General features: G+C 44.5%; 1 protein-coding gene across 1 annotated transcript in view; it reads left to right on the top strand.

Annotated features, from left to right (window-relative positions):
• The window catches only part of crim1 (cysteine rich transmembrane BMP regulator 1 (chordin-like)), a 201,832-nt gene that overhangs the window by 121,558 nt on the left and 55,614 nt on the right, over nt 1–24,660 (top strand). Inside the window, exons 6-7 of the mRNA XM_046367155.1 lie at nt 9,155–9,337; nt 24,098–24,295. Of these exons, the coding sequence (XP_046223111.1) occupies nt 9,155–9,337; nt 24,098–24,295 (381 nt within the window). The remainder of the gene's footprint in view (nt 1–9,154; nt 9,338–24,097; nt 24,296–24,660) is intronic.

The following is a 24,660-nucleotide window of genomic DNA, read 5'->3' as shown; positions in this document are numbered from 1 at the left end:
GTGCGTTCCTGATGTAACTCGGGCAGTTGTTGCCGTGCTGTACCTGTCCCGCAGGTGTGATGTTTGGATGTACTGATCCTGTGCAGGTGTTGTTACATGTGGTCTGCCACTGCGAGGACGATCAGCTGTCCGTCCTGTCTCCCTGTAGTGCTGTCTTAGGCATCTCAAAGTACGGACATTAGAATATATTGCGCTAGCCACATCTGCAGCCCTCATGCCTCCTTGCAGCATGCCTAAGGCACGTTCACACAGATAAGCAGGGACCCTGGGCATCTTTCTTGTGGTGTTTTTCAGAGTCAGTAGAAAGGCCTCTTTAGTGTCCTAAGTTTCGTTACTGTGACCATAATACCTTTACAATGAAGATCTGTGAAGTTATTTGGATTTTTATGAATTATCTTTGAAAGACAGGGTCTTAAAAAAGGGGCATTTGTTTTTTTGCTGAGTTTATGTGTGTGTGTGTTTGGACTAGTAGCTCCCTCCTTATTCTCTCTCCTCACACACTCTCATGCTCCTTCACACTTATATAATTTAACTACAAACTAATAGCATACAGAAAGCCTGTATTCAATGAACCAATTTTGTTTCGACTGCAGTTGAATCAAAATTGTTTCACTGAGTACAGGCTATCTGTATGCTATGAGGAAAGAACTGCAGTTGAAACAAAATTGGTTCACTGAATACAGCCTTTCTGTGTGCTATGAGAAAAGAACTGCAGTTGAAACAAAATTGGTTCACTGAATACAGCCTTTCTGTGTGCTATGAATTTGGAGTTAAATTATATCGGTGTGAAGTTTGTAGTTGTTTGTGCATGCTTGCCGTGGCACAGCACGTAGGCCTTATTCTTAGCCTTAGCTTGTGAGTTAGCAGTCAAAGACGCTCACACGGTGTACGAGTAAGAGTTGGTTTACTAAGTGGTTCGAGTGATGCTCTTTTCTTAACAGCATGAAGAAATGTGTAGCCTAAGTATTTCTTTGAACTCTGACTGACTTTATCACCTTTTAGACTGAGTGACTTATGGATATGAAGACAGAGAACAGTAATCCAGATGACAAAGCATAGCAAAGTGCTGCATGTGTGTGTGTGTGTTGTGTGTTGGATTACTCTTCATTGCCCTGAGGGCATGCGGTGGTGAAAGTGAGGCTGTGGAATGGAGCGGCGTGTTGTTTGATTATTGTCGCCATGGCAACGCGTGCCTGTCAATATTTTGATTGACAGCCAGGTGTTGCTTTTGGAAGTGTGATTTGTGGACATAATGGAAATGCTAAGTGAGACAATGTCTGCAGCACACACCACTACAAGAGCAAGGAAACAGAGTTCAGGGTAAAGAAGGTGAATGAAGGCGTAAATGTGTACTATGTGACATGAAACATGGACATGGAACACTGAGTGTAGAAAACATTAGGGACACCTTCCTAATAATGATTTGCACCCCCCTTTGCCCTCAGAACAGCCTGAATTCGTCGGGGCATGGACTCTACAAGGTGTCGAAAGCTTTCCACAGGGATCTTGGCCCATATTGACTCCAATGCTTCCCGCAGCCCTTTGGGTATTGGACCATTGTTGATACACACAGGAAACTGTGGAGTGTGAAAAATCCAGCAGCGTTGAAGTTCTTGACACCGGTGCGTTTTACACAAAATACCATACCCGTTCAAAAGCACTTAAATGGCACACATACACAATCCATGTCTCAATTGTCTCAAGGCTTAAAAATCATTCTTTAACCTGTCTCCTCCCCCCCTTCATCTACGCAGATTGAAGTTGATTTAACAATTGACATCAATAAGGGATCATAGCTTTCACCTGGATCCTCCGAGTCAGTTTATGTCATGGAAGGAGCAGGTATTCAAAATGTTTTGTACACTCAGTGCACATTCAATTGTGTCCTTGATACACAGTTATTTCACAATCTGAAGAGTTTACTTTTTTTGCATGAAAGGCATACCATCATAATAAGTTCTGGTTTGTTTTGGCAATACCTTTCCAACTATATTCACAGAATGCAAATCACAACAGGTACAATAGCTATTACAATTTCTTTCTTTTTTAAATGTTGTTCCCTCCAAAGCTTTTCACAGCCAATGGTGAATCTGTATCCAGGTTGTTGGTGGGTTATCAAATATTTACAGGATTCCTCTATCACGCAGTGCCACAACATCCACATCTGTTGTTTTTGATTAATTGATGTCCTTATGCTCTTTGGCTCTCTGGCTTGGCAGGCACACCATTGTTTATCTACTGCCAAAAGATGAAACTCTGCTGTATCAGAAGTAGATTATGGAGGTGCTTAGAAAGGTGTGTTTCTCTATTGACTCAAGACACACAGATACATCCATTAAAAAGCACATGCACACACATGCACGCACGCACACACACACACACATTTTGCCAAGCCATGTTGGATCCCTGCCTTTGCTTTATAGGCTTCTTTCTAGGATTATATCTGAGACAGTGGACTCATCCATCACCATGGTGAAACTAAATAGACCTCCAGGTATTGAGATCTAAAGCCTTGTTAAAAGTTACCAATAAGAGTGTCTTTGTCTCTACATGAGATCAGGACTTTCATTGAGCATGCCCAAGGGGAACACTTTGGCAATAAGAGTGTTTTTAAGTATGAGAAATAAACACTTTAGCCATTGAAGTATCGATGTTTCATAGCCCTGGCTATCTGTAATATACTGCCCGCCAAACTGTAATATCATAAGTTGCTTTCTGGGTGAGTTTTGAGTGATCCAAGCTTCAAAGGTTTGATCCTGATCCTGCATTAGTGTTTACTATTTGAAAGGTTGGTTAAGGCTTGGTTATATGTAGGTGTATTGTGGACCAACAGAACTATAGCAGCAATACTATTAGGCAAGGTGAAGTTATCTGGTATGGATAATGTACTGTACATAGTTGAATATTTATATGGCTGTAGCTTGCTGGATCGCGATATATGCTTAAGATATTCAACCATGTCTTTCTGATTAAAAACCAACCATTTTCTGTCAAGTGTTCCCTGTCAGGGCTCTGTACCCTTCCATCATGAGACAAAAACACACATGCACACACACTAGTGCCACTAGAAGCGATGACATCGATTTCCATCCGGCCAGGTGGGCGACGTGTGTTAGGAAATATGAAATATGAAAATGCTTTTGGATGCAGTCTTCCCCTTAAGAATTATTTTCTGTGAAGGCTCATAAAATTGACATCACCTGGAGACAGACACCTTGAATGGCATTTTAGGATTAATAATGGCAAACGGTGGTTCAGTTCAATCAAACATCTAAAAGATCAAATGGCTACAAAATCTGGTAACCCATTCCATGTTGGAAGACTTTTCTCACCAAACAATGAAGAAACATACTGGTATTACAAAATGCCAGATGATATGTCTATTGAGAGAGGTAGGTCACAAAACGTTCAGCAACAATCAACATTCACAATTTGCTAAATTATTGTCTGCAAATCTCATCCTGCTTATCTGTGAAGAGAAAGGGATAAGATCTACAGAGATTCAAAGTATGACTTCAGCTTGGTTTCTGCGCAAGCAAACTGCTTACACAATCAGTCAATCTCCAAGACTCATTCATTGTCATGGAATAACCATGTGGAGAATATCCAGCTGGGGAATTACCATGTGGAGAATATCCAGCTGGATAATAACCATGTGGAGAATATCCAGCTGGATAATAACCATGTGGAGAATATCCAGCTGGATAATAACCATGTGGAGAATATCCAGGTGGATAATAACCATGTGGAGAATATCCAGGTGGATAATAACCATGTGGAGAATATCCAGGTGGATAATAACCATGTGGAGAATATCCAGGTGGATAATAACCATGTGGAGAATATCCAGGTGGATAATAACCATGTGGAGAATATCCAGGTGGATAATAACCATGTGGAGAATATCCAGGTGGATAATAACCATGTGGAGAATATCCAGGTGGATAATAACCATGTGGAGAATATCCAGGTGGATAATAACCACGTGGAAAATATCCAGGTGGAGAATAACCATGTGGAAAATATCCAGGTGGATGATAACCATGTGGAGAATTACCATGTGGAGAATATCCAGGTGGATAATAACCATGTGGACAATATCCAGGTGGATAAGAACCATGTGGAGAATATTCAGGTGGAGAATTACCATGTGGAGAGTATCCAGGTGGATAATAACCATGTGGAGAATATCCAGGTGGATAATAACCATGTGGAGAATATCCAGGTGGATAATAACCACGTGGAAAATATCCAGGTGGAGGATAACCATGTGGAAAATATCCAGGTGGATGATAACCATGTGGAGAATTACCATGTGGAGAATATCCAGGTGGAGAATAACCATGTGGAGAATATCCAGGTGGAGAATAACCATGTGGAGAATATCCAGGTGGAGAATAACCATGTGGAGAATATCCAGGTGGATAATAACCATGTGGAGAATTTCCAGGTGGATAATAACCACGTGGAAAATATCCAGGTGTAGAATAACCATGTGGAAAATATCCAGGTGGTTGATAACCATGTGGAGAATATCCAGGTGGAGAATAACCACGTGGAGAATATCCAGGTGGAGAATAACCATGTGGAGAATATCCAGGTGGATAATAACCATGTGGAGAATATCCAGGTGGAGAATAACCATGTGGAGAATATCCAGGTGGATAATAACCATGTGGAGAATATCCAGGTGGAGAATAACCATGTGGAGAATATCCAGGTGGATAATAACCATGTGGAGAATATCCAGGTGGATAATAACCATGTGGAAAATATCCTGGTGGAGAATAACCATGTGGAGAATATCCAGGTGGATAATAACCATGTGGAGAATATTCAGGTGGATAATAACCATGTGGATAATATCCATGTGGATAATAACCATGTGGAGAATATCCAGGTGGATAATAACCATGTGGAGAATATCCAGGTGGATAATAACCATGTGGACAATATCCAGGTGGATAATAACCATGTGGACAATATCCAGGTGGATAATAACCATGTGGAGAATATCCAGGTGGATAATAACCATGTGGAGAATATCCAGGTGGATAATAACCATGTGGAGAATATCCAGGTGGATAATAACCATGTGGAGAATATCCAGGTGGATAATAACCATGTGGAGAATATCCAGGTGGATAATAACCATGTGGAGAATATCCAGGTGGATAATAACCATGTGGAGAATATCCAGGTGGATAATAACCATGTGGAGAATATCCAGGTGGATAATAACCACGTGGAAAATATCCAGGTGGAGAATAACCATGTGGAAAATATCCAGGTGGATGATAACCATGTGGAGAATTACCATGTGGAGAATATCCAGGTGGATAATAACCATGTGGACAATATCCAGGTGGATAAGAACCATGTGGAGAATATTCAGGTGGAGAATTACCATGTGGAGAGTATCCAGGTGGATAATAACCATGTGGAGAATATCGAGGAGGATAATAACCATGTGGAGAATATCCAGGTGGATAATAACCATGTGGAGAATATCCAGGTGGATAATAACCATGTGGAGAATATCCAGGTGGATAATAACCACGTGGAAAATATCCAGGTGGAGGATAACCATGTGGAAAATATCCAGGTGGATGATAACCATGTGGAGAATTACCATGTGGAGAATATCCAGGTGGAGAATAACCATGTGGAGAATATCCAGGTGGAGAATAACCATGTGGAGAATATCCAGGTGGAGAATAACCATGTGGAGAATATCCAGGTGGATAATAACCATGTGGAGAATTTCCAGGTGGATAATAACCACGTGGAAAATATCCAGGTGTAGAATAACCATGTGGAAAATATCCAGGTGGTTGATAACCATGTGGAGAATATCCAGGTGGAGAATAACCACGTGGAGAATATCCAGGTGGAGAATAACCATGTGGAGAATATCCAGGTGGATAATAACCATGTGGAGAATATCCAGGTGGAGAATAACCATGTGGAGAATATCCAGGTGGATAATAACCATGTGGAGAATATCCAGAGGGAGAATAACCATGTGGAGAATATCCAGGTGGATAATAACCATGTGGAGAATATCCAGGTGGATAATAACCATGTGGAAAATATCCTGGTGGAGAATAACCATGTGGAGAATATCCAGGTGGAGAATAACCATGTGGAGAATATCCAGGTGGATAATAACCATGTGGAGAATATCCAGGTGGAGAATAACCATGTGGAGAATATCCAGGTGGATAATAACCATGTGGAGAATATCCAGGTGGAGAATAACCATGTGGAGAATATCCAGGTGGATAATAACCATGTGGAGAATATCCAGGTGGATAATATCCAGGTGGATGATAACCAGGTGGATAATAACCATGTGGAGAATATCCAGGTGGATGATAACCATGTGGAGAATATCCAGGTGGATAATAACCATGTGGACAATATCCAGGTGGATAATAACCATGTGGAGAATATCCAGGTGGATAATAACCATGTGGAGAATATCCAGGTGGATAATAACCATGTGGAGAATATCCAGGTGGATAATAACCATGTGGAGAATATCCAGGTGGATAATAACCATGTGGAAAATATCCAGGTGGAGAATAACCATGTGCTTCAAATGCATCATGATGCACAGGTAACTGCCAAAATAATGGAAACACCAACATAGTGTCTTAAAGGGCATCGGGCCACCACGAGCCACCAGAACTGCTTTAATGCACCTTGGAATAGGTTCTACAAGTGTCTGGAACTCTATTGGAGGGATGCGACACCATTCCTCGACAGGAAATTCCATAATTTGGTGTTTTGCTGATGGTGGTGGAAAACGCTGTCTCAGGCGCCACTCCAGAATCTTCCATAAGGGTTCAATTGGGACCGGTGATTGAGACGTACTGAAGTAGCCAAAGTAATGGGCAACTGGGCCTGCTCAGCATTTTTATACATGACCCCTAAGCATTTTGGGATGTTAATTCCACTGTGTGGAAGCATCTGCTTTCTACAGTATATACAGTATATGCTGTGTATCCTTAATTTACTTTACTGTTTCCTTTATTTTGGCAGGTACCTGTATACTGAGAAGCAATAGTCCCAGAGGACCCCCTCTGGCCCTGTCCATTCACAAGCCTATAGTATGGATGTGTTGTTACCCATGCGTCAGAATACAACATCAGTCTGTCCTGCATCATTGGTACCCCCTAACCACAGTACAGTGTTTTGCTGTAGTAGCCATTAGTGTTGCTGGCCTGTGGTTTTCATGTGCCAGTGGGTAACTGTTTCATTTATAAAGGCAATAATACCCAAGACGGAGGCACTCAGTGAACATCTGGGAAGGAAGTATGCGATGCCAGAATTACCATCTGCCATGGTAATTCTGCCCCACAACTCTCTTACTACTCTCCCAGGCAGCTCTGATCCACTGCAGCCTGTAGCTCTGGAGACCCCAGCTTTTCTTCCAAGTTCTTGGACCAGTTCTTGATTGAGTTTCTGACTCAATGGAACCAATGGTATTGCTACCAAAAGTGCAAACTCCACCCATCTCCATTACCTGCACTCCAGGCAGACCCAATCAAATGCTCAAGAAATCACAAAGAGGACGTTGAAACACTGCTCCCAAAATACATGCATTGTATAGTGATGTCCTTGTATGACACCTACACACTGATGCCATCATAATAGACCGTAAATAGGGCCGGGATGATACCAGTATCGTAATACTTGTTAGTATCGTGGCAAGCAAACAAAACACGAAGTGGATATAAATTCTTTAGGAAAACAGCCCTAATGTTGGAAGCAAATGTTGTCATCCAGAGTCACATGTATTTATTTTCCAAGCTATAGCACACAATATTTGACATACTGCAGGTTTTTAAAGGACCAAAAAGTTTCGGACTGCTTTGTGTTTAAATTTTTGCAGTGAAAAAAAATTGTGATACCCCCTCCCACACACACACACGCACACATACCTTCCAATGCTTTACACACACCATAGCAGTCGATACGAGGAGGGAGGCACGCACACATACACAGAACAGCATTTAAGAACATATGAACAGAAGTGGGCCTGATTAGAAAATTGTTGAGTGAATCCATAGCCCTCACTGGTGTGACAACCATGCATGCAGTATCGTCCCATCACATTGTTATTCATTGAACCACAACTAATTGACAAAACGAATAGCAGAAAATGAAAGACCCAACATTCCATATTGGCAGGCCCTGTAATTGTAAACATGTAGAAACCAATTTTCCTGTGCCATTGATTCCTGGGAATGAACTGTTCTCTGATACAGCTGCACGAGATTAAATGCTTGTGCATTTTTTAATATTTTTTGAACCAGACATTTTTTTAATGGTTTTTAATAGCTGAAGAGGACAGACAGATTACCAGTTGCTCTTGGAGTGAACAGACTCCTCCTGAGAGGGATAACAGTTAAGACCCCACTAGGCACAGATGTCAATTCAACGTCTAGTCCACATTGGTTCAAGGTAATTGAAATGACTTGGAAACAACCTTGATTCAACAAGTATGTGCCCAGGGGGACAGTTGTGTTGTGTTGGAGATGAAATGGGTTGAAAGTTATTCATTGTTAATAACTTTTTGTGTGAATGTGTGCGTCTTGCATCAAATGTTTTCCTATAGTGGTGCAGTGTTTCCATCCATCTGTAGGTACTATAGTTTACAATCTGTCTCTCTCATACATTGATATCTGTGAGTTGTACTCCCTGACGCACACTCACCACTGTAGGCCTTGTATCAAGAAAGGTGATTTTTTTTCACCGTGTGTTGCCATGGAGACTAGGAGAGACCAATTTCATAGCCTTCTGAAACTCTGCTGTGTCTTTACAACAGACACCACACTAGCTGTCTGATGGGAATTTTGGACCACTTTTGTCATCGTTATAATCTGTTTTTCTCTTTTGTTCCTACTTTTAAAAAATGTTGTTCTTTGCTATTGCTTGGTCGGTGGGCGTAAGAAATAACCCTGAAAGAAAGGGAGTTTTTCCCAGACAATGGGCCTCTGCTTCTGCTTGCTCTTTGGGATCAGGGCAGGTTATTGTAAAAGCACTTAGTGACAACTGTAGATGTAAAATAGGGGCATTATTAATACATTTGATTGATTGATTGATTGATACATTTCTCTCATCATAAATCCTATCTCCTCTCTAGAGACGAAGCCGGCGTGCAGCTTCAACGGGTCAGAGTACCATGACGGAGACATGTTCCGAATGGACGCCTGCCACTTCTGCCGCTGTCAGGGAGGGGTGTCGGTGTGCTTCACCGCCCAGTGTGGCATCCTGCACTGTGAACGCTACTACATCCCTGAAGGAGAGTGCTGTCCAGTCTGTGAAGGTATGACATCATCACCAAATGACATCGCTCCTGACTCCTCCCTCCCTGTATGACATGACACAGACTCCCTCTGTATTCACAAAGAGTCGTCTCAGAGTAGGAGTGCTGATAAAGGATCGGATTTGCCTTTCACATCATAATGAATATGATTATATGGACATGTGGTACCTGATCCTAGATCAGCACTGTTACACTGAGACGATTTTTTAATACAGGCCCATATCACCATAAATGAGAAATCCCATAATAGTCACTGTCTAGAAACAGAATCAAATGAAACATGTTCCTTTAAGGGGTATCACTAAACCTCGTCCTTACACGACTCACTATTGTATGCATTCAGATCGTGATCAAGCCTATGAGCAATGTTACATCGGTTTCTAAAGTTCCCTCAAGGTCAGAGATGTGGCAACAGAAATGACAGTCTGCTGAGACCAATGCATTTCATACCATTTCATTCAAATGAGTGCCTGTGGTAAAGAGCAGATTTGCTCTGCCTGAGTGCAAAGCATTAATAAACATCAGGAGAGAGATGAGCTGAGGCAAATGCCTAACTCGTACACCACCGTGACAATACCCAGCTATAGGCAATTAAAGCCTGAATGATGAGATTACTTAAACAGTCACTGAGTCAGTCCTTCTCCCTTCTGTTTCTCACTCAACCTATCTTTGACTGACTGTCTTTGGCTCAGACACACACACACACACACACACACACACACACACACACACACACACACACACACACACACACACACACACACACACACACACACACACACACACACACACACACACACACACACACACACACACACACACACACAGAGGGCTTTATTTGATCAAACCTAATGCAATGGTAATTCTAAGCCCTACCGGTAGTGCTATAGGTCCGGGGTGTGTCAGAAATATTTTTGCTATTTTCACAGCCGTTATTATGAGCTCAATAGCTGGCAGTCGTGTGAAAGGCCTGGATCTTGAAGAATAAACAAGTTGTAGGTGTGACGAGGGTGTGGCCACTCACTGGCCAATCCAGTCGTTCCATGGCTTAATACTGCATGCATTTGTCTCATATTCTCTAGTTTATTGACTTTCTTTGCATTGTCATAAGCTCCAATTCAGCTGGGGGGCCATGGAATATTCTTGTCCAAGTCCATTGTGGATTGATACTGTAGCCTATCCTATTTAATAAACTGCAGTAACAGTAAAACAACATTCAGTGTTTGTTCAATGTTTGGAGTGTTGACAGTCAACATTGTTGTACTTGGCTTCAATGAGTATAGGCCTTTACGCATCACACTTCTTCTCAAATAAAAAATACTAGCTTTTGTTATAGTAGGGTAAGGGCTTGTTTTTTAATCAAAGTCAATTGAGAACAAGCGATTGTTACTGGACGTTTCTAAATATTAGTGCCACCGGATGATCTCATCTCACGTCAGCCAAACCCTTTATCGATAGTCTTGACAACTTAGAGAATACGTTGGACATGAAAAAACCCCGCCTTAATTGCTTAATTGTTTTTTAATCATTTGTTTTTTATGTTTCTAAATACGAGGTTTACGGGCGCAAAAATAACATCTCTCTTGTTCCATGTCCATATGGTCCCTGTGCTTCAAGGCTGGATAGGCTGTGCTTCCACTGTCAAAATCCATGTCATAACCAAACGCATTACCGCTAAGACCAGCTTTTGGTTGGACTTAAGTATCCCCAACTAGCACATGCTGAAATTGGTACTTTTTAAGGACACTCAGATATTGCCACCCCTCCCACTTCAGTGCAAGCGAGCTCATTTTACACAGATCAATTAAAAATCCTGCTGCTTTGAAGAGCATCACATTCAGTGCTTTCGGGAAAGGATTCAGACCCTTTGACGTTTTCCACATTTTATTACTTTACAACCTTATTCTAAAATAGATTATTTTCTCATCTACACACAGTACCCCATAATGACAAAGCATTTTAGAAAATGTTGCTAATTTCTATCACATTTACATTAGTATTCAGACTCTTTACTCTGTAATTTGTTGAAGCACCTTTGGCGGCGATTAGTGACTCAAGTCTTCTTGGGTATGATGCTAAAAGCTTGGCACACCTGTATTTGGGGAGTTTCTCCCATTCCCATTCCCATGCAGATCCTCTCAAGCTCTGTCAGGTTGGATGGGGAGCATTGCTGCAAAGCTATTTTCAGGTCTCTCCAGAGATGTTCGATCGGGTTCAAGTCCGGGCTCTGGCTGGGCCACTGAAAAACATCCCCACAGCATGATGCTGCCACCACCATGCTTCACCATAGGGATGGTGCCAGGTTTCCTCCAGACGTGACGCTTGGAAGAGTTCAATCTTGGTTTCATCAGAGTATTGTTTCTCATTATCTTAGAGTCTTTAGGTGCCTTTTGGCAAACTCCAAGTGGGCTATCATGTGCCGTTTACTGAGGAGTGGCTTCCGTCTGGCCTGATAAAGGACTGATTGGTCGAGTGCTGTAGAGATGGTTGTACTTCTGGAAGATTCTTCCATCTCCATAGAACTCTGAAGCTCTGTCAGAGTAACCATCAGGTTTTGGTCACCTGCCTGACCAAGGCCGTTCTCCCCCGATTGCTCAGTTTGGCCAGGCAGCCAGCTCTAGGAAGAGTCTTCGTGGTTCCAAACTTCTTGCATTTAAGAATAATGAAGGTCACTGTATTCAATGATGTAGAAATGTTGTGGTACCATTACCCAGATCTGTGCATTGACACAAACCTGTCTCAGAGCTCTATGGACAATTCCTTCGACATCATGGCTTGGTTTTTGCTCTGAGAAGCACTGTCAACTGTGGGATCTTATATAAACAGGTGTGTGCCTTTCCAAATCATGTCCAATCAATTGAATTTTCCACAGGTGGACTCCAATCAACTTGTAGAAACATCTCAAGGATGATCGATGTTAACAGGATGCAACTGAGCTCAATTTCGAATCTCACAGCAAAGGATTTGAATACTTATTTAAATAAGGTATTTCAGGTTTTGATTTGTAATACATCTGCAAAAATGTCTAAAACCCGTTTTCACTTTGTCGTTATGAGGTACTGTGTGTAGATTGATGAGGACTTGCATTTATTTAATCCATATTTTATAATTTAGCTATTCATAGAACAAGCTTTCAAATTATGCGCACCTGACCCAGATTATGATTTGAAATGGGTCGTTTTTGGATTGCGTAAAACAACAACAGTAATTATGTGATGGTGAGGATGCAGGGATGTGTTCCAAACAAAACAACTGAACTCAGCAAAACAATTAATGTCCCCTCACTGTCAACTACGTTTATTTTCACTTAACATGTGTAAAAATGTGTATGAACATAACAAGATTCAACAACTGAGACATAAACTGAACAAGTTCCACAGACATGTGACCAACAGAAATGGAATAATGTGTCCCTGAACAAAGGGGGAGTCAAAATCAAAAGTAACAGTCAGTATCTGGTGCGGTCACCAGTGCAGTGCATCTCCTCCTCATGGACTGCACCAGATTTATCAGTTCTTGCTGTGAGATGTTACCCCACTCTTCAACCAAGGCACCTGCAAGTTCCATGACATTTCTGAGGGGAATAGCCCTAGCCCTCACCCTCCGATCCAACAAGTCCCAGATGTGCTCAATGGGATTGAGATCCGGGCGCTTTGCTGGCCATGGCAGAACACTGATATTCCTGTCTGGCAGGAAATCATGCACAGAACGAGCATTATGGCTGGTGGCATTGTCATGCTGGAGGGTCATGTTAGGATGAGCCTGCAGGAAGGGTACCACATGAGGGAGGAGGATGTCTTCCCTATAACGCACAGCATTGAGAGCACTGCAATGACAACAAGCTCAGTCCGATGATGCTGTGACACACCGCCTCAGACCATGACGGACCTTTCACCTCCAAATCTTTCGTGTTCCAGAGTACAGGCCTCGGTGTAACGCTCATTCCTTTGACAATAAACGTGAATCTGACCATCACCCCTGGTGATAGAAAACCACGACTCATCAGTGAAGAGCACTTTTTGACAGTCCTGTCTGGTCCAGGGTCGGTGGGTTTGTGCCCATAGGCGACGTTGTTGCCGGTGATATCTGGTGAAGACCTGCCTTATAACAGTTCTACAAGCCCTCAGTCCAGCCTCTCTCAGCCTATTGCGTACAGTCTGAGGACTGATGGAGAGATTGTGCAATCCTGGTGTAACTCGGGCAGTAGTTGTTGCCCTCCTGTACCAGTCTCGCAGGTGTGATGTTTGGATGTACCAATCCTGTGCAGGTGTTGTTACACGTGGTCTGCCACTGCGAGGACGATCAGCTGTCCGTCCTGTGTACCTGTAGCGCTGTCTTAGGCGTCTCACATTACGGGCATTGCAATTTATTGCCCTGGCCACATCTGCAGTTCTCATACCTCCTTGCAGCATGCCTAAGGCATGTTCACGCAGATGAGCAGGGACCCTGGGCATCTTTCTTGTGGTGTTTTTCAGGGTCAGTAGAAAGGCCTCTTTAGTGTCCTAGGTTTCATAACTGTGACCTTAATTGCCTACCGTCTGTAAGCTGTTAGTTTCTTAATGACCGTTCCAGAGCTGCATGTTTATTAATTATTTATGGTTCATTGAACAAGCATGTTTAAACCCTTTACAATGAAGATCTGTGGAGTTATTTTGATTTTTATGAATTATCTTTGAAAGACAGGGTACTGAAAAAGGGACATTTCTTTTTTTGCTGAGTTTTTGCACACGTGTACTTGCTCTACTTCCTCAATGGCACAGCCAGGAGAAAAAAAAACATAGAGTTCAAGACTTTCCTGTCATAAAAGTGCTTTGAAATAACTTAGGAACTGTGCACATTTTGGAGAGGTGTATGGCCACTTGGAGACACAAGTTAGTTCTCTCACTCAAACCCTATTAAGATTTTGTTATCAACAAATGTGGTGAAGAGTACAGTAAATGTAAAATTCACATAAAATCAACAGTGTAATGTTTGGATTTAGTCTTGTGTCAGGTGAATTGTTGTGTCCTCAACTTTGGTCTAATTATTTTCCCGTGATCTCCAAACTGTTCCCTTTCAATTGCTACCATGCTTATGCATAATGCTTTTCATATTTCTTCTTTAAGAAACATTTCAATTAGCCCCTATCCATTTAGGCCAAGTCCCAGGTGTTAAACTTTTACAACAGCAAACATTTTTATTAACGTAATATTGACCTCATGATCATTCAGTCCTTGCATCCATAGTTCTGCTCTCCCTGACCGTGGTTACATTTCTTCAGCCCCATCCCTTAGCTTTATAGCAAACCTCATCTCTCGTGGACAGATACACTACATGACCAAAAGTATGTGGACACCTGCTCGTGGAATATCTCATTCCAAAATCAAGGGCAATAATATGGAGTTGGTTCCCCTTTTTCTGCTATATCAGCCTCCACTCTTATGGGAAGCCTTTCCAATAGATGTTGGAACATTGCTGCGGGACTTGCTTCCATTCAAAGAACAAGAGCATTAGTGAGGTCGGCACTGATGTTGGGCGAATAAGCCTGGCCCACAGTCAGCGTTCCAATTCATCCCAAATTTGTCCGATGGAGTTGAGGTCAGGGCTCTGTGCAGGCCAGTAAAGTTCTTCCACACCGACCTCGACAAACCATGTCTGTATGGACCTCGCTTTATGCATGGGGGCATTCCCCCAGGGCTTTCCCCAAACTGTTAAGATTTCACTTAACTGGAACTAAGAGGCCTAGCCCAAACCATGAAAAACAGCCACAGACCATTAGTCCTCCTCCACCAAACTTTACAGTTGGCACTATGCATTCGGGCAGGAATACATTCTCCTGGCATCCACCAAACCCAGATTCGTCCGTCGGACTGCCAGATGGTGAAATGTGATTCATCATTCCAGACAACGCGTTTCCACTACTCCAGAGTCCAATGGCAGTGAGCTTTACACCCCTCCAGCCCGACGCTGCTCGGCCATGGAAACCCATTTCATGAAGCTCCCAATAAACAGTTCTTGTGCTGACTTTGCTTCCAGAGGCAGTTTGGAACTGAGTGTTGCAACTGAGGACAGACAATTTTTAAGTGCTTCAGCACTTGGCGGTCCCGTTCTGTGAGCTTGTGTGGCCTACCAATTTCCAGCTGAGCCATTGTTGCTCCAAGACATTTCCCGTCACCATAACAGCACTTTTGACCGGGGCAGCTCTAGCAGGGCAGAAATTTTACAAACTGACTTGTTGAAAAGTTGGCATCCTATGACAGTACCACTTTGAAAGTCACTGAGCTCTTCAGTAAAGCCATTCTACTGTCAATGTTTGTCTGTGGCGATTTCATGGTTGTGTGCTCAATTTAATACACCTGTCAGCAACGGGTGTGGCTGAAATAGCAGAATCCGCTAATTTGAAGGGGTGTCCACATGCTTTGTATAGTGTAAACACTGAGTGTAAAAAATATTAGGAACACCTACTCTTTCCATGACATAGACTGACAAGGTAAATCCAGGTGAAAGCTATGATCCTTCATGATGTCACTTGTTAAATCCACTTAAATCAGTGTAGATGAAGGGAAGGAGGATTTTTAAGCCTTGAGACAATTGAGACATGGATTGTGTATGTGTGCATTTCAAATGGTGAATGAAAAAATTTAATATTTACGTTCCTTTGAACGGGGTATGGCAGTAGGTGCCAGGCGCACCGGTTTGAGTGTATCAAGAACTGCACCTCTACTGGGTTTTTCACACTCAACAGTTTCCCATCTGTATCAATAATGGTCAACCACTCAAAGAACTGTGGGAAGGATGCATCGGCGTCATGGGCCAGCATCCCTGTGGAACGCTTTTGACACCTTGTAGAGTCCATTCCCCAAATTAATTGAGGCATTTCTGAGGGTGCAAGTCAATATTAGGAAGGTGTTCCTAATGTTTGTACACTCAGTTTATGTAAACATAACTGGTACCATAGAATCTGTCAGGAAGGAATGACGTAACGAGCAGCAGTAGTTCCAGTGTTTAGGTTTTCGTCACTGGTTATTTGGATGTATCAATGTTTGGTGAAGGGTCTTAAACTGGGTGGCTGAGATTCGGTTGGAGCGAGTGGTCGCATCTGCACTTCGCTCCCGCGGGTAGTATAACTTTTCATTATATTTCATTATAGCACAACGGTTTGATTTGTCTAATCTTAGCAATTTCTTCTCAGCTAGCTACATAGCCGTCTTTGTTTCAAAGATAATTGCGTAATTATCATATTTCGCCGTCCTAACGTAGTCTTCACTAGCCAGCTAGCTAACGTCCACTGATTAGCTGCACTGGAGAAACTATTACACTCAACTGAACGACTTGATTAGTGTAGTGTTAGCTAGCTACATAGCTGTCTTTGCTGTCTTCGTATCATCGTATCCAAGATAATTGTGTTGTTTAGGTTTAGTGTGTAGTCTTAGAGTGATTATCTTAATTTACCGAGGTTAGCTAGCAGCTATTTGTCGTCCTTAACGTAGGTGACTCTGCTAGCTAGCCAACAGCTAGCCAACGTCTTCTGTATAGAACTCAACAACCCGGTCGCATTCACAGGTAGTATCACATTTTCATTACAGTACAACGGTTTGATTTGTTTGATCGTAGCTAGCTACATAGCTAGCTACATAGCCGTCTTTGTATCAAAGATAATTGTGTAGTCTAGAGCGATTTTCTAGGTTCGCTAGCCAGCTATTGTCGTTCTTTTAACGCAACGTAACGTAAACAACACTGCTAGCTAGCCAGCTAGCCCCCGAATAGCAACACTGCAGAAACTATTACACTCAACGGAACGACTTAATTAGTGTAGTGTCAACAACGCACCCACTGCCAGCTGGCCTACTTCAGCAGTACTGTATCATTTTAATCATTTTAGTCAATAAGATTCTTGCTACGTAGCTTAACTTTCTGAACATTCGAGACGTGTAGTCCACTTGTCATTCAATCTCCTTTGCATTAGCGTAGCCTCTTCTGTAGCCTGTCAACTATGTGTCTGTTTATCCCTGTTCTCTCCTCTCTGCACAGACCATACAAACGCTCCACACCGCGTGGCCGCGGCCACCCTACTCTGGTGGTCCCAGCGCGCACGACCCACGTGGAGTTCCAGGTCTCCGGTAGCCTCTGGAACTGCCAATCTGCGGTCAACAAGGCAGAGTTCATCTCAGCCTATGCCTCCCTCCAGTCCCTCGACTTCTTGGCACTGACGGAAACATGGATCACCACAGACAACACTGCTACTCCTACTGCTCTCTCTTCGTCCGCCCACGTGTTCTCTCACACCCCGAGAGCGTCTGGTCAGCGGGGTGGTGGCACCGGGATCCTCATCTCTCCCAAGTGGTCATTCTCTCTTTCTCCCCTTACCCATCTGTCTATCGCCTCCTTTGAATTCCATGCTGTCACAGTTACTAGCCCTTTCAAGCTTAACATCCTTATCATTTATCGCCCTCCAGGTTCCCTCGGAGAGTTCATCAATGAGCTTGATGCCTTGATAAGCTCCTTTCCTGAGGACGGCTCACCTCTCACAGTTCTGGGCGACTTTAACCTCCCCACGTCTACCTTTGACTCTTTCCTCTCTGCCTCCTTCTTTCCACTCCTCTCCTCTTTTGACCTCACCCTCTCACCTTCCCCCCCTACTCACAAGGCAGGCAATACGCTCGACCTCATCTTTACTAGATGCTGTTCTTCCACTAACCTCATTGCAACTCCCCTCCAAGTCTCCGACCACTGCTTTGTATCCTTTTCCCTCTCGCTCTCATCCAACACCTCCCACACTGCCCCTACTCGGATGGTATCGCGCCGTCCCAACCTTCGCTCTCTCTCCCCCGCTACTCTCTCCTCTTCCATCCTATCATCTCTTCCCTCCGCTCAAACCTTCTCCCACCTATCTCCTGATTCTGCCTCCTCAACCCTCCTCTCCTCCCTCTCTGCATCCCTTGACTCTGTATGTCCCCTATCCTCCAGGCCGGCTCGGTCCTCCCCTCCCGCTCCGTGGCTCGATGACTCATTGCGAGCTCACAGAACAGGGCTCCGGGCAGCCGAGCGGAAATGGAGGAAAACTCGCCTCCCTGCGGACCTGGCATCCTTTCACTCCCTCCTCTCTACATTTTCCTCCTCTGTCTCTGCTGCTAAAGCCACTTTCTACCACGCTAAATTCCAAGCATCTGCCTCTAACCCTAGGAAGCTCTTTGCCACCTTCTCCTCCCTCCTGAATCCTCCTCCCCCTCCCCCTCCTCCCTCTCTGCAGATGACTTCGTCAACCATTTTGAAAAGAAGGTCGACGACATCCGATCCTCGTTTGCTAAGTCAAACGACACCGCTGGTTCTGCTCACACTGCCCTACCCTGTGCTCTGACCTCTTTCTCCCCTCTCTCTCCAGATGAAATCTCGCGTCTTGTGACGGCCGGCCGCCCAACAACCTGCCCGCTTGACCCTATCCCCTCCTCTCTTCTCCAGACCATTTCCGGAGACCTTCTCCCTTACCTCACCTCGCTCATCAACTCATCCCTGACCGCTGGCTACGTCCCTTCCGTCTTCAAGAGAGCGAGAGTTGCACCCCTTCTGAAAAAACCTACACTCGATCCCTCCGATGTCAACAATTACAGACCAGTATCCCTTCTTTCTTTTCTCTCCAAAACTCTTGAACGTGCCGTCCTTGGCCAGCTCTCCCGCTATCTCTCTCTGAATGACCTTCTTGATCCAAATCAGTCAGGTTTCAAGACTAGTCATTCAACTGAGACTGCTCTCCTCTGTGTCACGGAGGCGCTCCGCACTGCTAAAGCTAACTCTCTCTCCTCTGCTCTCATCCTTCTAGATCTATCGGCTGCCTTCGATACTGTGAACCATCAGATCCTCCTCTCCACCCTCTCCGAGTTGGGCATCTCCGGCGCGGCCCACGCTTGGATTGCGTCCTACCTGACAGGTTGCTCCTACCAGGTGGCGTGGCGAGAATCTGTCTCCTCACCACGCGCTCTCACCACTGGTGTCCCCCAGGGCTCTGTTCTTGGCCCTCTCCTATTCTCGCTATACACCAAGTCACTTGGCTCTGTCATAACCTCACATGGTCTCTCTTATCATTATGCAGACGACACACAATTAATCTTCTGCTTTCCCCCTTCTGATGACCAGGTGGCGAATCGCATCTCTGCATGTCTGGCAGACATATCAGTGTGGATGACGGATCACCACCTCAAGCTGAACCTCGGCAAGACTGAGCTGCTCTTCCTCCCGGGGAAGGACTGCCCGTTCCATGATCTCGCCATCACGGTTGACAACTCCATTGTGTCCTCCTCCCAGAGTGTCAAGAACCTTGGCGTGATCCTGGACAACACCCTGTCGTTCTCAACCAACATCAAGGCGGTGGCCCGTTCCTGTAGGTTCATGCTCTACAACATCCGCAGAGTACGACCCTGCCTCACACAGGAAGCGGCGCAGGTCCTAATCCAGGCACTTGTCATCTCCCGTCTGGATTACTGCAACTCGCTGTTGGCTGGGCTCCCTGCCTGTGCCATTAAACCCCTTCAACTCATCCAGAACGCCGCAGCCCGTCTGGTGTTCAACCTTCCCAAGTTCTCTCACGTCACCCCGCTCCTCCGTTCTCTCCACTGGCTTCCAGTTGAAGCTCGCATCCGCTACAAGACCATGGTGCTTGCCTACGGAGCTGTGAGGGGAACGGCACCTCAGTACCTCCAGGCTCTGATCAGGCCCTACACCCAAACAAGGGCACTGCGTTCATCCACCTCTGGCCTGCTCGCCTCCCTACCACTGAGGAAGTACAGCTCCCGCTCAGCCCAGTCAAAACTGTTCGCTGCCCTGGCCCCCCAATGGTGGAACAAACTCCCTCACGACGCCAGGACAGCGGAGTCAATCACCACCTTCCGGAGACACCTGAAACCCCACCTCTTTAAGGAATACCTAGGATAGGATAAGTAATCCCTCTCACCCCCCCTTAAGTTTTAGATGCACTATTGTAAAGTGACTGTTCCACTGGATGTCATAAGGTGAATGCACCAATTTGTAAGTCGCTCTGGATAAGAGCGTCTGCTAAATGACTTAAATGTAATGTAAATGCAAGGGTGTAAACTTTGTGGACAATATTTTCTTTTACACGTATGCCCCCAGACCTTAATCGACAAATCTGAATCTGAATCTGACAAAATTACACAATATTTTAGTTCTGGGTTAACCAAAATTATAGCAAACCAAGTTTTTAAAATTATGTTTCCTTGCTTCACTTCTTCCTCAAACCGTTTGACAGAGGAAAATGTCAGGTCAGAATCATGACATCTATTACAGTTAAATAGTCTAGTGAGCGTCTGTGGAGTAAGTAGGGTGAGAGTTTACCTGGTATTATATGGGCACCAACTCGAGGAAGAGCGAACTCCTGATCTCTGAAAAATGGACCTTTCAACTCTTTTATTATAATTTTTCACCAGGTAGGCCAGTTGAGAACAATTTCTCATTTACAACTGCGACCTGGCCAAGATAAAGTAAAGCAGTGTGACAAAAACAACAACACAGAGTTACACATAAACAAACGTACGGTCATTAACACGATAGAAAAATCTATGTACAGTGTGTGAAAACATAGAAGAGTAGGGAGATAAGGCAATAAATAGGACATAGAGGCAAAATAATTACAATTTCGCATTAACACTGGAGTGATAGATATGCAGATGATGATGTTAGTAGAGATACTGGGGTGTAAAAGAGCAAGAGGATAAAAATATGGGGATATTGGCAGATGGGTGTGCTATTTACAGATTGGCTGTGTACAGGTACAGTGATCGGTAAGCTGCTCTGACAGCTGATGCTTAATGTTAGAGAGGGAGATATAAGACTCCAGCTTCAGTGATTTTTGAAGGAAAGACGGCGAAAGGAGGTGTTGGCTTTGGGGATGATCAGTGAAATATACCTGCTGGAGCGTGTGCTATGTGGGTGGGTGCTGCTGGGATAAGGCAGGGTTTATAGACTTATAGATGATCTGGAGCCAGTGGGTTTGGCGACGAATATGTAGTGAGGCCCAGCCAACAAGAGCATACAGGTCACAGTGGTGGATAGTATATGGGGCTTTGGTGACAAAACGGATGGCACTGTGATACATCCAGTTTGCTGAGTTGTTGGAGGCTATTTTGTAAATGACATCGCCAAAGTCAAGGATCGGTAGGATAGTCAATTTTACGAGGGTATGTTTGGCAGCATGAGTGAAGGAGGCTTTGTTGCGAAATAGGAAGCCGATCCTAGATTTAATTTTAGATTGGAAATGCTTAGGGGTAGGGGTAGCCAGGTGGAAAGCATGGCAGGCCGTAGAAAAATGCTTCTTGAAATTATCGATTATCGTACATTTATCGGTAGAGACAGTGTTTCCTAGTGCAGTGGGCAGCTTGGAGGAGGTGCTCTTATTCTCCATGGACTTTACAGTGCCCCAAAACGTTTTGGAATTAGTGCTACAGTATGCAAATTTCTATTTGAAAAAGGTAGTCTTATCTTTCCTAACTGACTGAGTATATTGGTTCCTGACTTCCCTGAAAAGTTGCATATCGCGGGGGCTATTCGAAGCTAATGCAGAACGCCACAGGATGCTTTTGTACTGGTCAAGGGCAGTCAAGTCTAGGGTGAACCAAGGGCTATATCTGTTCTTAGTTCTACATTTTTTGAATGTGGCATGCTTATTTAAGATGGCAAAGAAAGCACTTTTAAAGAGCAACCAGGCATCCTCTACTGACGGGATGAGGTCAATATCCTTCCAGGATACCTGGGCCAGGTCGATTAGAAAGGCCTTGATGGCTCAAGTGTTTTAGGGAGCGTCTGACAGTGATGAGGGGTGGTTGTTTGACCGCGGACCCATCACGCACGCAGGCAATGAGGCAGTGATCACTGAGACTGAGGTGTATTTAGAGGGCGAGTTGGTCAGGATGATATCTAAGAAGGTGCCCATGGTTACGGATTTAGGGTTGTACCTGGTAGGTTCCTTGATCATTTGTGTGAGATTGAGGGCTAGCTAGCTTAGATTGTAGGACGGCCGGGGTGTTAAGCATATCTCAGTTTAGGTCACCAACAGTACAAACTCTGAAGATAGATGGGGGGCAATCAATTCACATATGGTGTCCAGGGCACAGCTGGGGGCTGAAGGGGGTCTATAACCAGCGGCGACGGTGAGAGACTTGTTTCTGGAAAGGTGGATTTTTAGAAATAGAAGCTCGAATTTTTGGGCACAGATCTGGATAGTATGACAGACCTCTGCAGGCTATCTCTACAGTAGATTTCGACTCCGCCCCCTTTGGCAGTTCTATTGTGTTGGAAGATGTTATAGTTAGGGATGGAAATTTCAGGATTTTTGGTGGCCTTCCTAAGATTCTGACATGGCTAGGGTTAGCGGAGAGTGCTAAAGCAGTGAATAAAACAACCTTAGCGAGTAGGCTAATTTTAACATGCCTGAAACCAAGGCTTTTCGGGTTACAGAAGTCAGCAAGTGAGAGTGCCTGGGGAATTGGAGTGGTGCTGGGGGCTGGAGGGCCTGGGTTAACCTCTACATCACCAGAGGAACAGAGGATGAGTAGGATAAGGGTCGTCTAGTGCGTTCAGAATAGAAGTAAAAGGAGCAGATTTCTGGGTCCGCGGAAGAATAGATTCAAGACATAATGTACAGACAAGGGTATGGTAGGATGTGAGTACAGTGGCGGTAAACCTAGGCATTAAGTGACGATGAGAGAGGTTTTGTCTCCAGTTAAGCCAGGTGAGATCACCGAATGTGTGGGGGGGTGGAAAAAAAGGGCTATCTAAGGCATATTGGACAGGGCTAGGGGCTCTACCTGGAAATAAGACAATAATCACTAACCAAAACAGCAATAGACAAGGCATATTGACATTAGGGAGAGGCATGTGTAGCCGAGTTATTATAGGGTCCAAAGAGTAACACTAGATGAGTCAGGGAGCCAATTCCATAGTTGCTGCTACGCTAGGCAAGCTGGAGACACGGCAATTCAGACAACTAGCGTGCCGGGGCTGGCAGATGGGCCTCAGGCGACTTCGCAAAGGAAGAGCCTGTTAAAACCACCTCGGACGGTTACGTTGGCAGACCAGTCGTGATGAATTGGCAGGGCTCCGTGTCGGCAGTAAAGGGTCCAGGCCAATTGGCAAAAGAGGTATTGTAGCCCAAGAATTGGCTGGTTGACCTCTTTGGATAGCCGGGATATGAGCCTTGCTCAAGGCTAGCTCCAGGCTAACTGGTGCTTGCTTCGGGACAGAGACGTTAGCCAGTTGTAGCCACTCGGATAGCAGCTAGCTAGCTGTGATGTTCCTGTGTAAAGGTTCAGAGCATCCGGTAGGAATCCGGAGAAGTAGTAGAGAAAAAGCAGATATGCTCTGAATTGATATCGCGTTGTGCAGACTGGCAGGAATTGACCGGGTTGAGGCTGGCTGATGTCAGAGTTAACGGTGAGGACTGCTAGCAGCTGCTAACTGACTACTAGCTTGTAGCTAGTTAGCTGGCTAGCTTCTGATCGGGGTTCTGGTTCTAAACTAGAAAAATAGCAGATCCATACCACAATGAGTGAGGCGGGTTGCAGGAGAGTATATTCAGTCCGTAGATGGAAATTGAGATTAAAATATATACAAAATATACATGAAGAAAATGATATAAACAAGGGACAGGATGGGACAAGACAAAAACACACTTCCGACTGCTATTCCATCTGGGATTCAAGTTATGGGCTCCTGTTCTGTTGTTTTGGGGTCTTTAATCTTAATCAATATTTTCTCCAACTATCTCTTTTCCAGACCCCATCTACCCAGTGCTGAACTTCGCAGGTTGCTACGTGAATGGGGAGATCCTAGCACACGGAGACCACTGGCGTGAGGACGACTGTACGTTCTGCCAGTGTGTGAGTGGTGACTCCCGGTGTGTGGCCGCTGCTTGTGGGCACAGCTGCCTCAACCCAGTGACCGTACCCGGAGAGTGCTGTCCAGTGTGTGAGGGTAAGTGTGTATGTGTGTGTGTGTGTGTGTGTGTGTGTGTGTGTGTGTGTGTGTGTGTGTGTGTGTGTGTGTGTGTGTGTGTGTGTGTGTGTGTGTGTGTGTGTGTGTGTGTGTGTGTGTGTGTGTGTGTGTGTGTGTGTGTGTGTGTGTGTGTGTGTGTGTGTGTGTGTAAGGAGAGCACACACCGCCACCTGACATGCCCTATCACCTCAACCTGTCTGTCTCTGTTTGTGTTTGTCTCATTGCCTCTGTCTGGTTGCATCTCCTAGTATGTCTCTACTCAGTTGTTGTAGCTGTGCCTGTTTCTATCCCTTTCTCTCTTTTACTTTCCCTCTGTCTAAATGTTTGCCTCTTTCTCTCAGCTT

Source organism: Oncorhynchus gorbuscha, linkage group LG10 (assembly GCF_021184085.1).
Source record: "Oncorhynchus gorbuscha isolate QuinsamMale2020 ecotype Even-year linkage group LG10, OgorEven_v1.0, whole genome shotgun sequence".
NCBI classification, from domain to species: domain Eukaryota; kingdom Metazoa; phylum Chordata; class Actinopteri; order Salmoniformes; family Salmonidae; genus Oncorhynchus; species Oncorhynchus gorbuscha.
The sequence above is the reverse complement of the archived record's forward strand: the minus strand, read 5'-3'. Positions and strand labels throughout refer to the sequence as shown.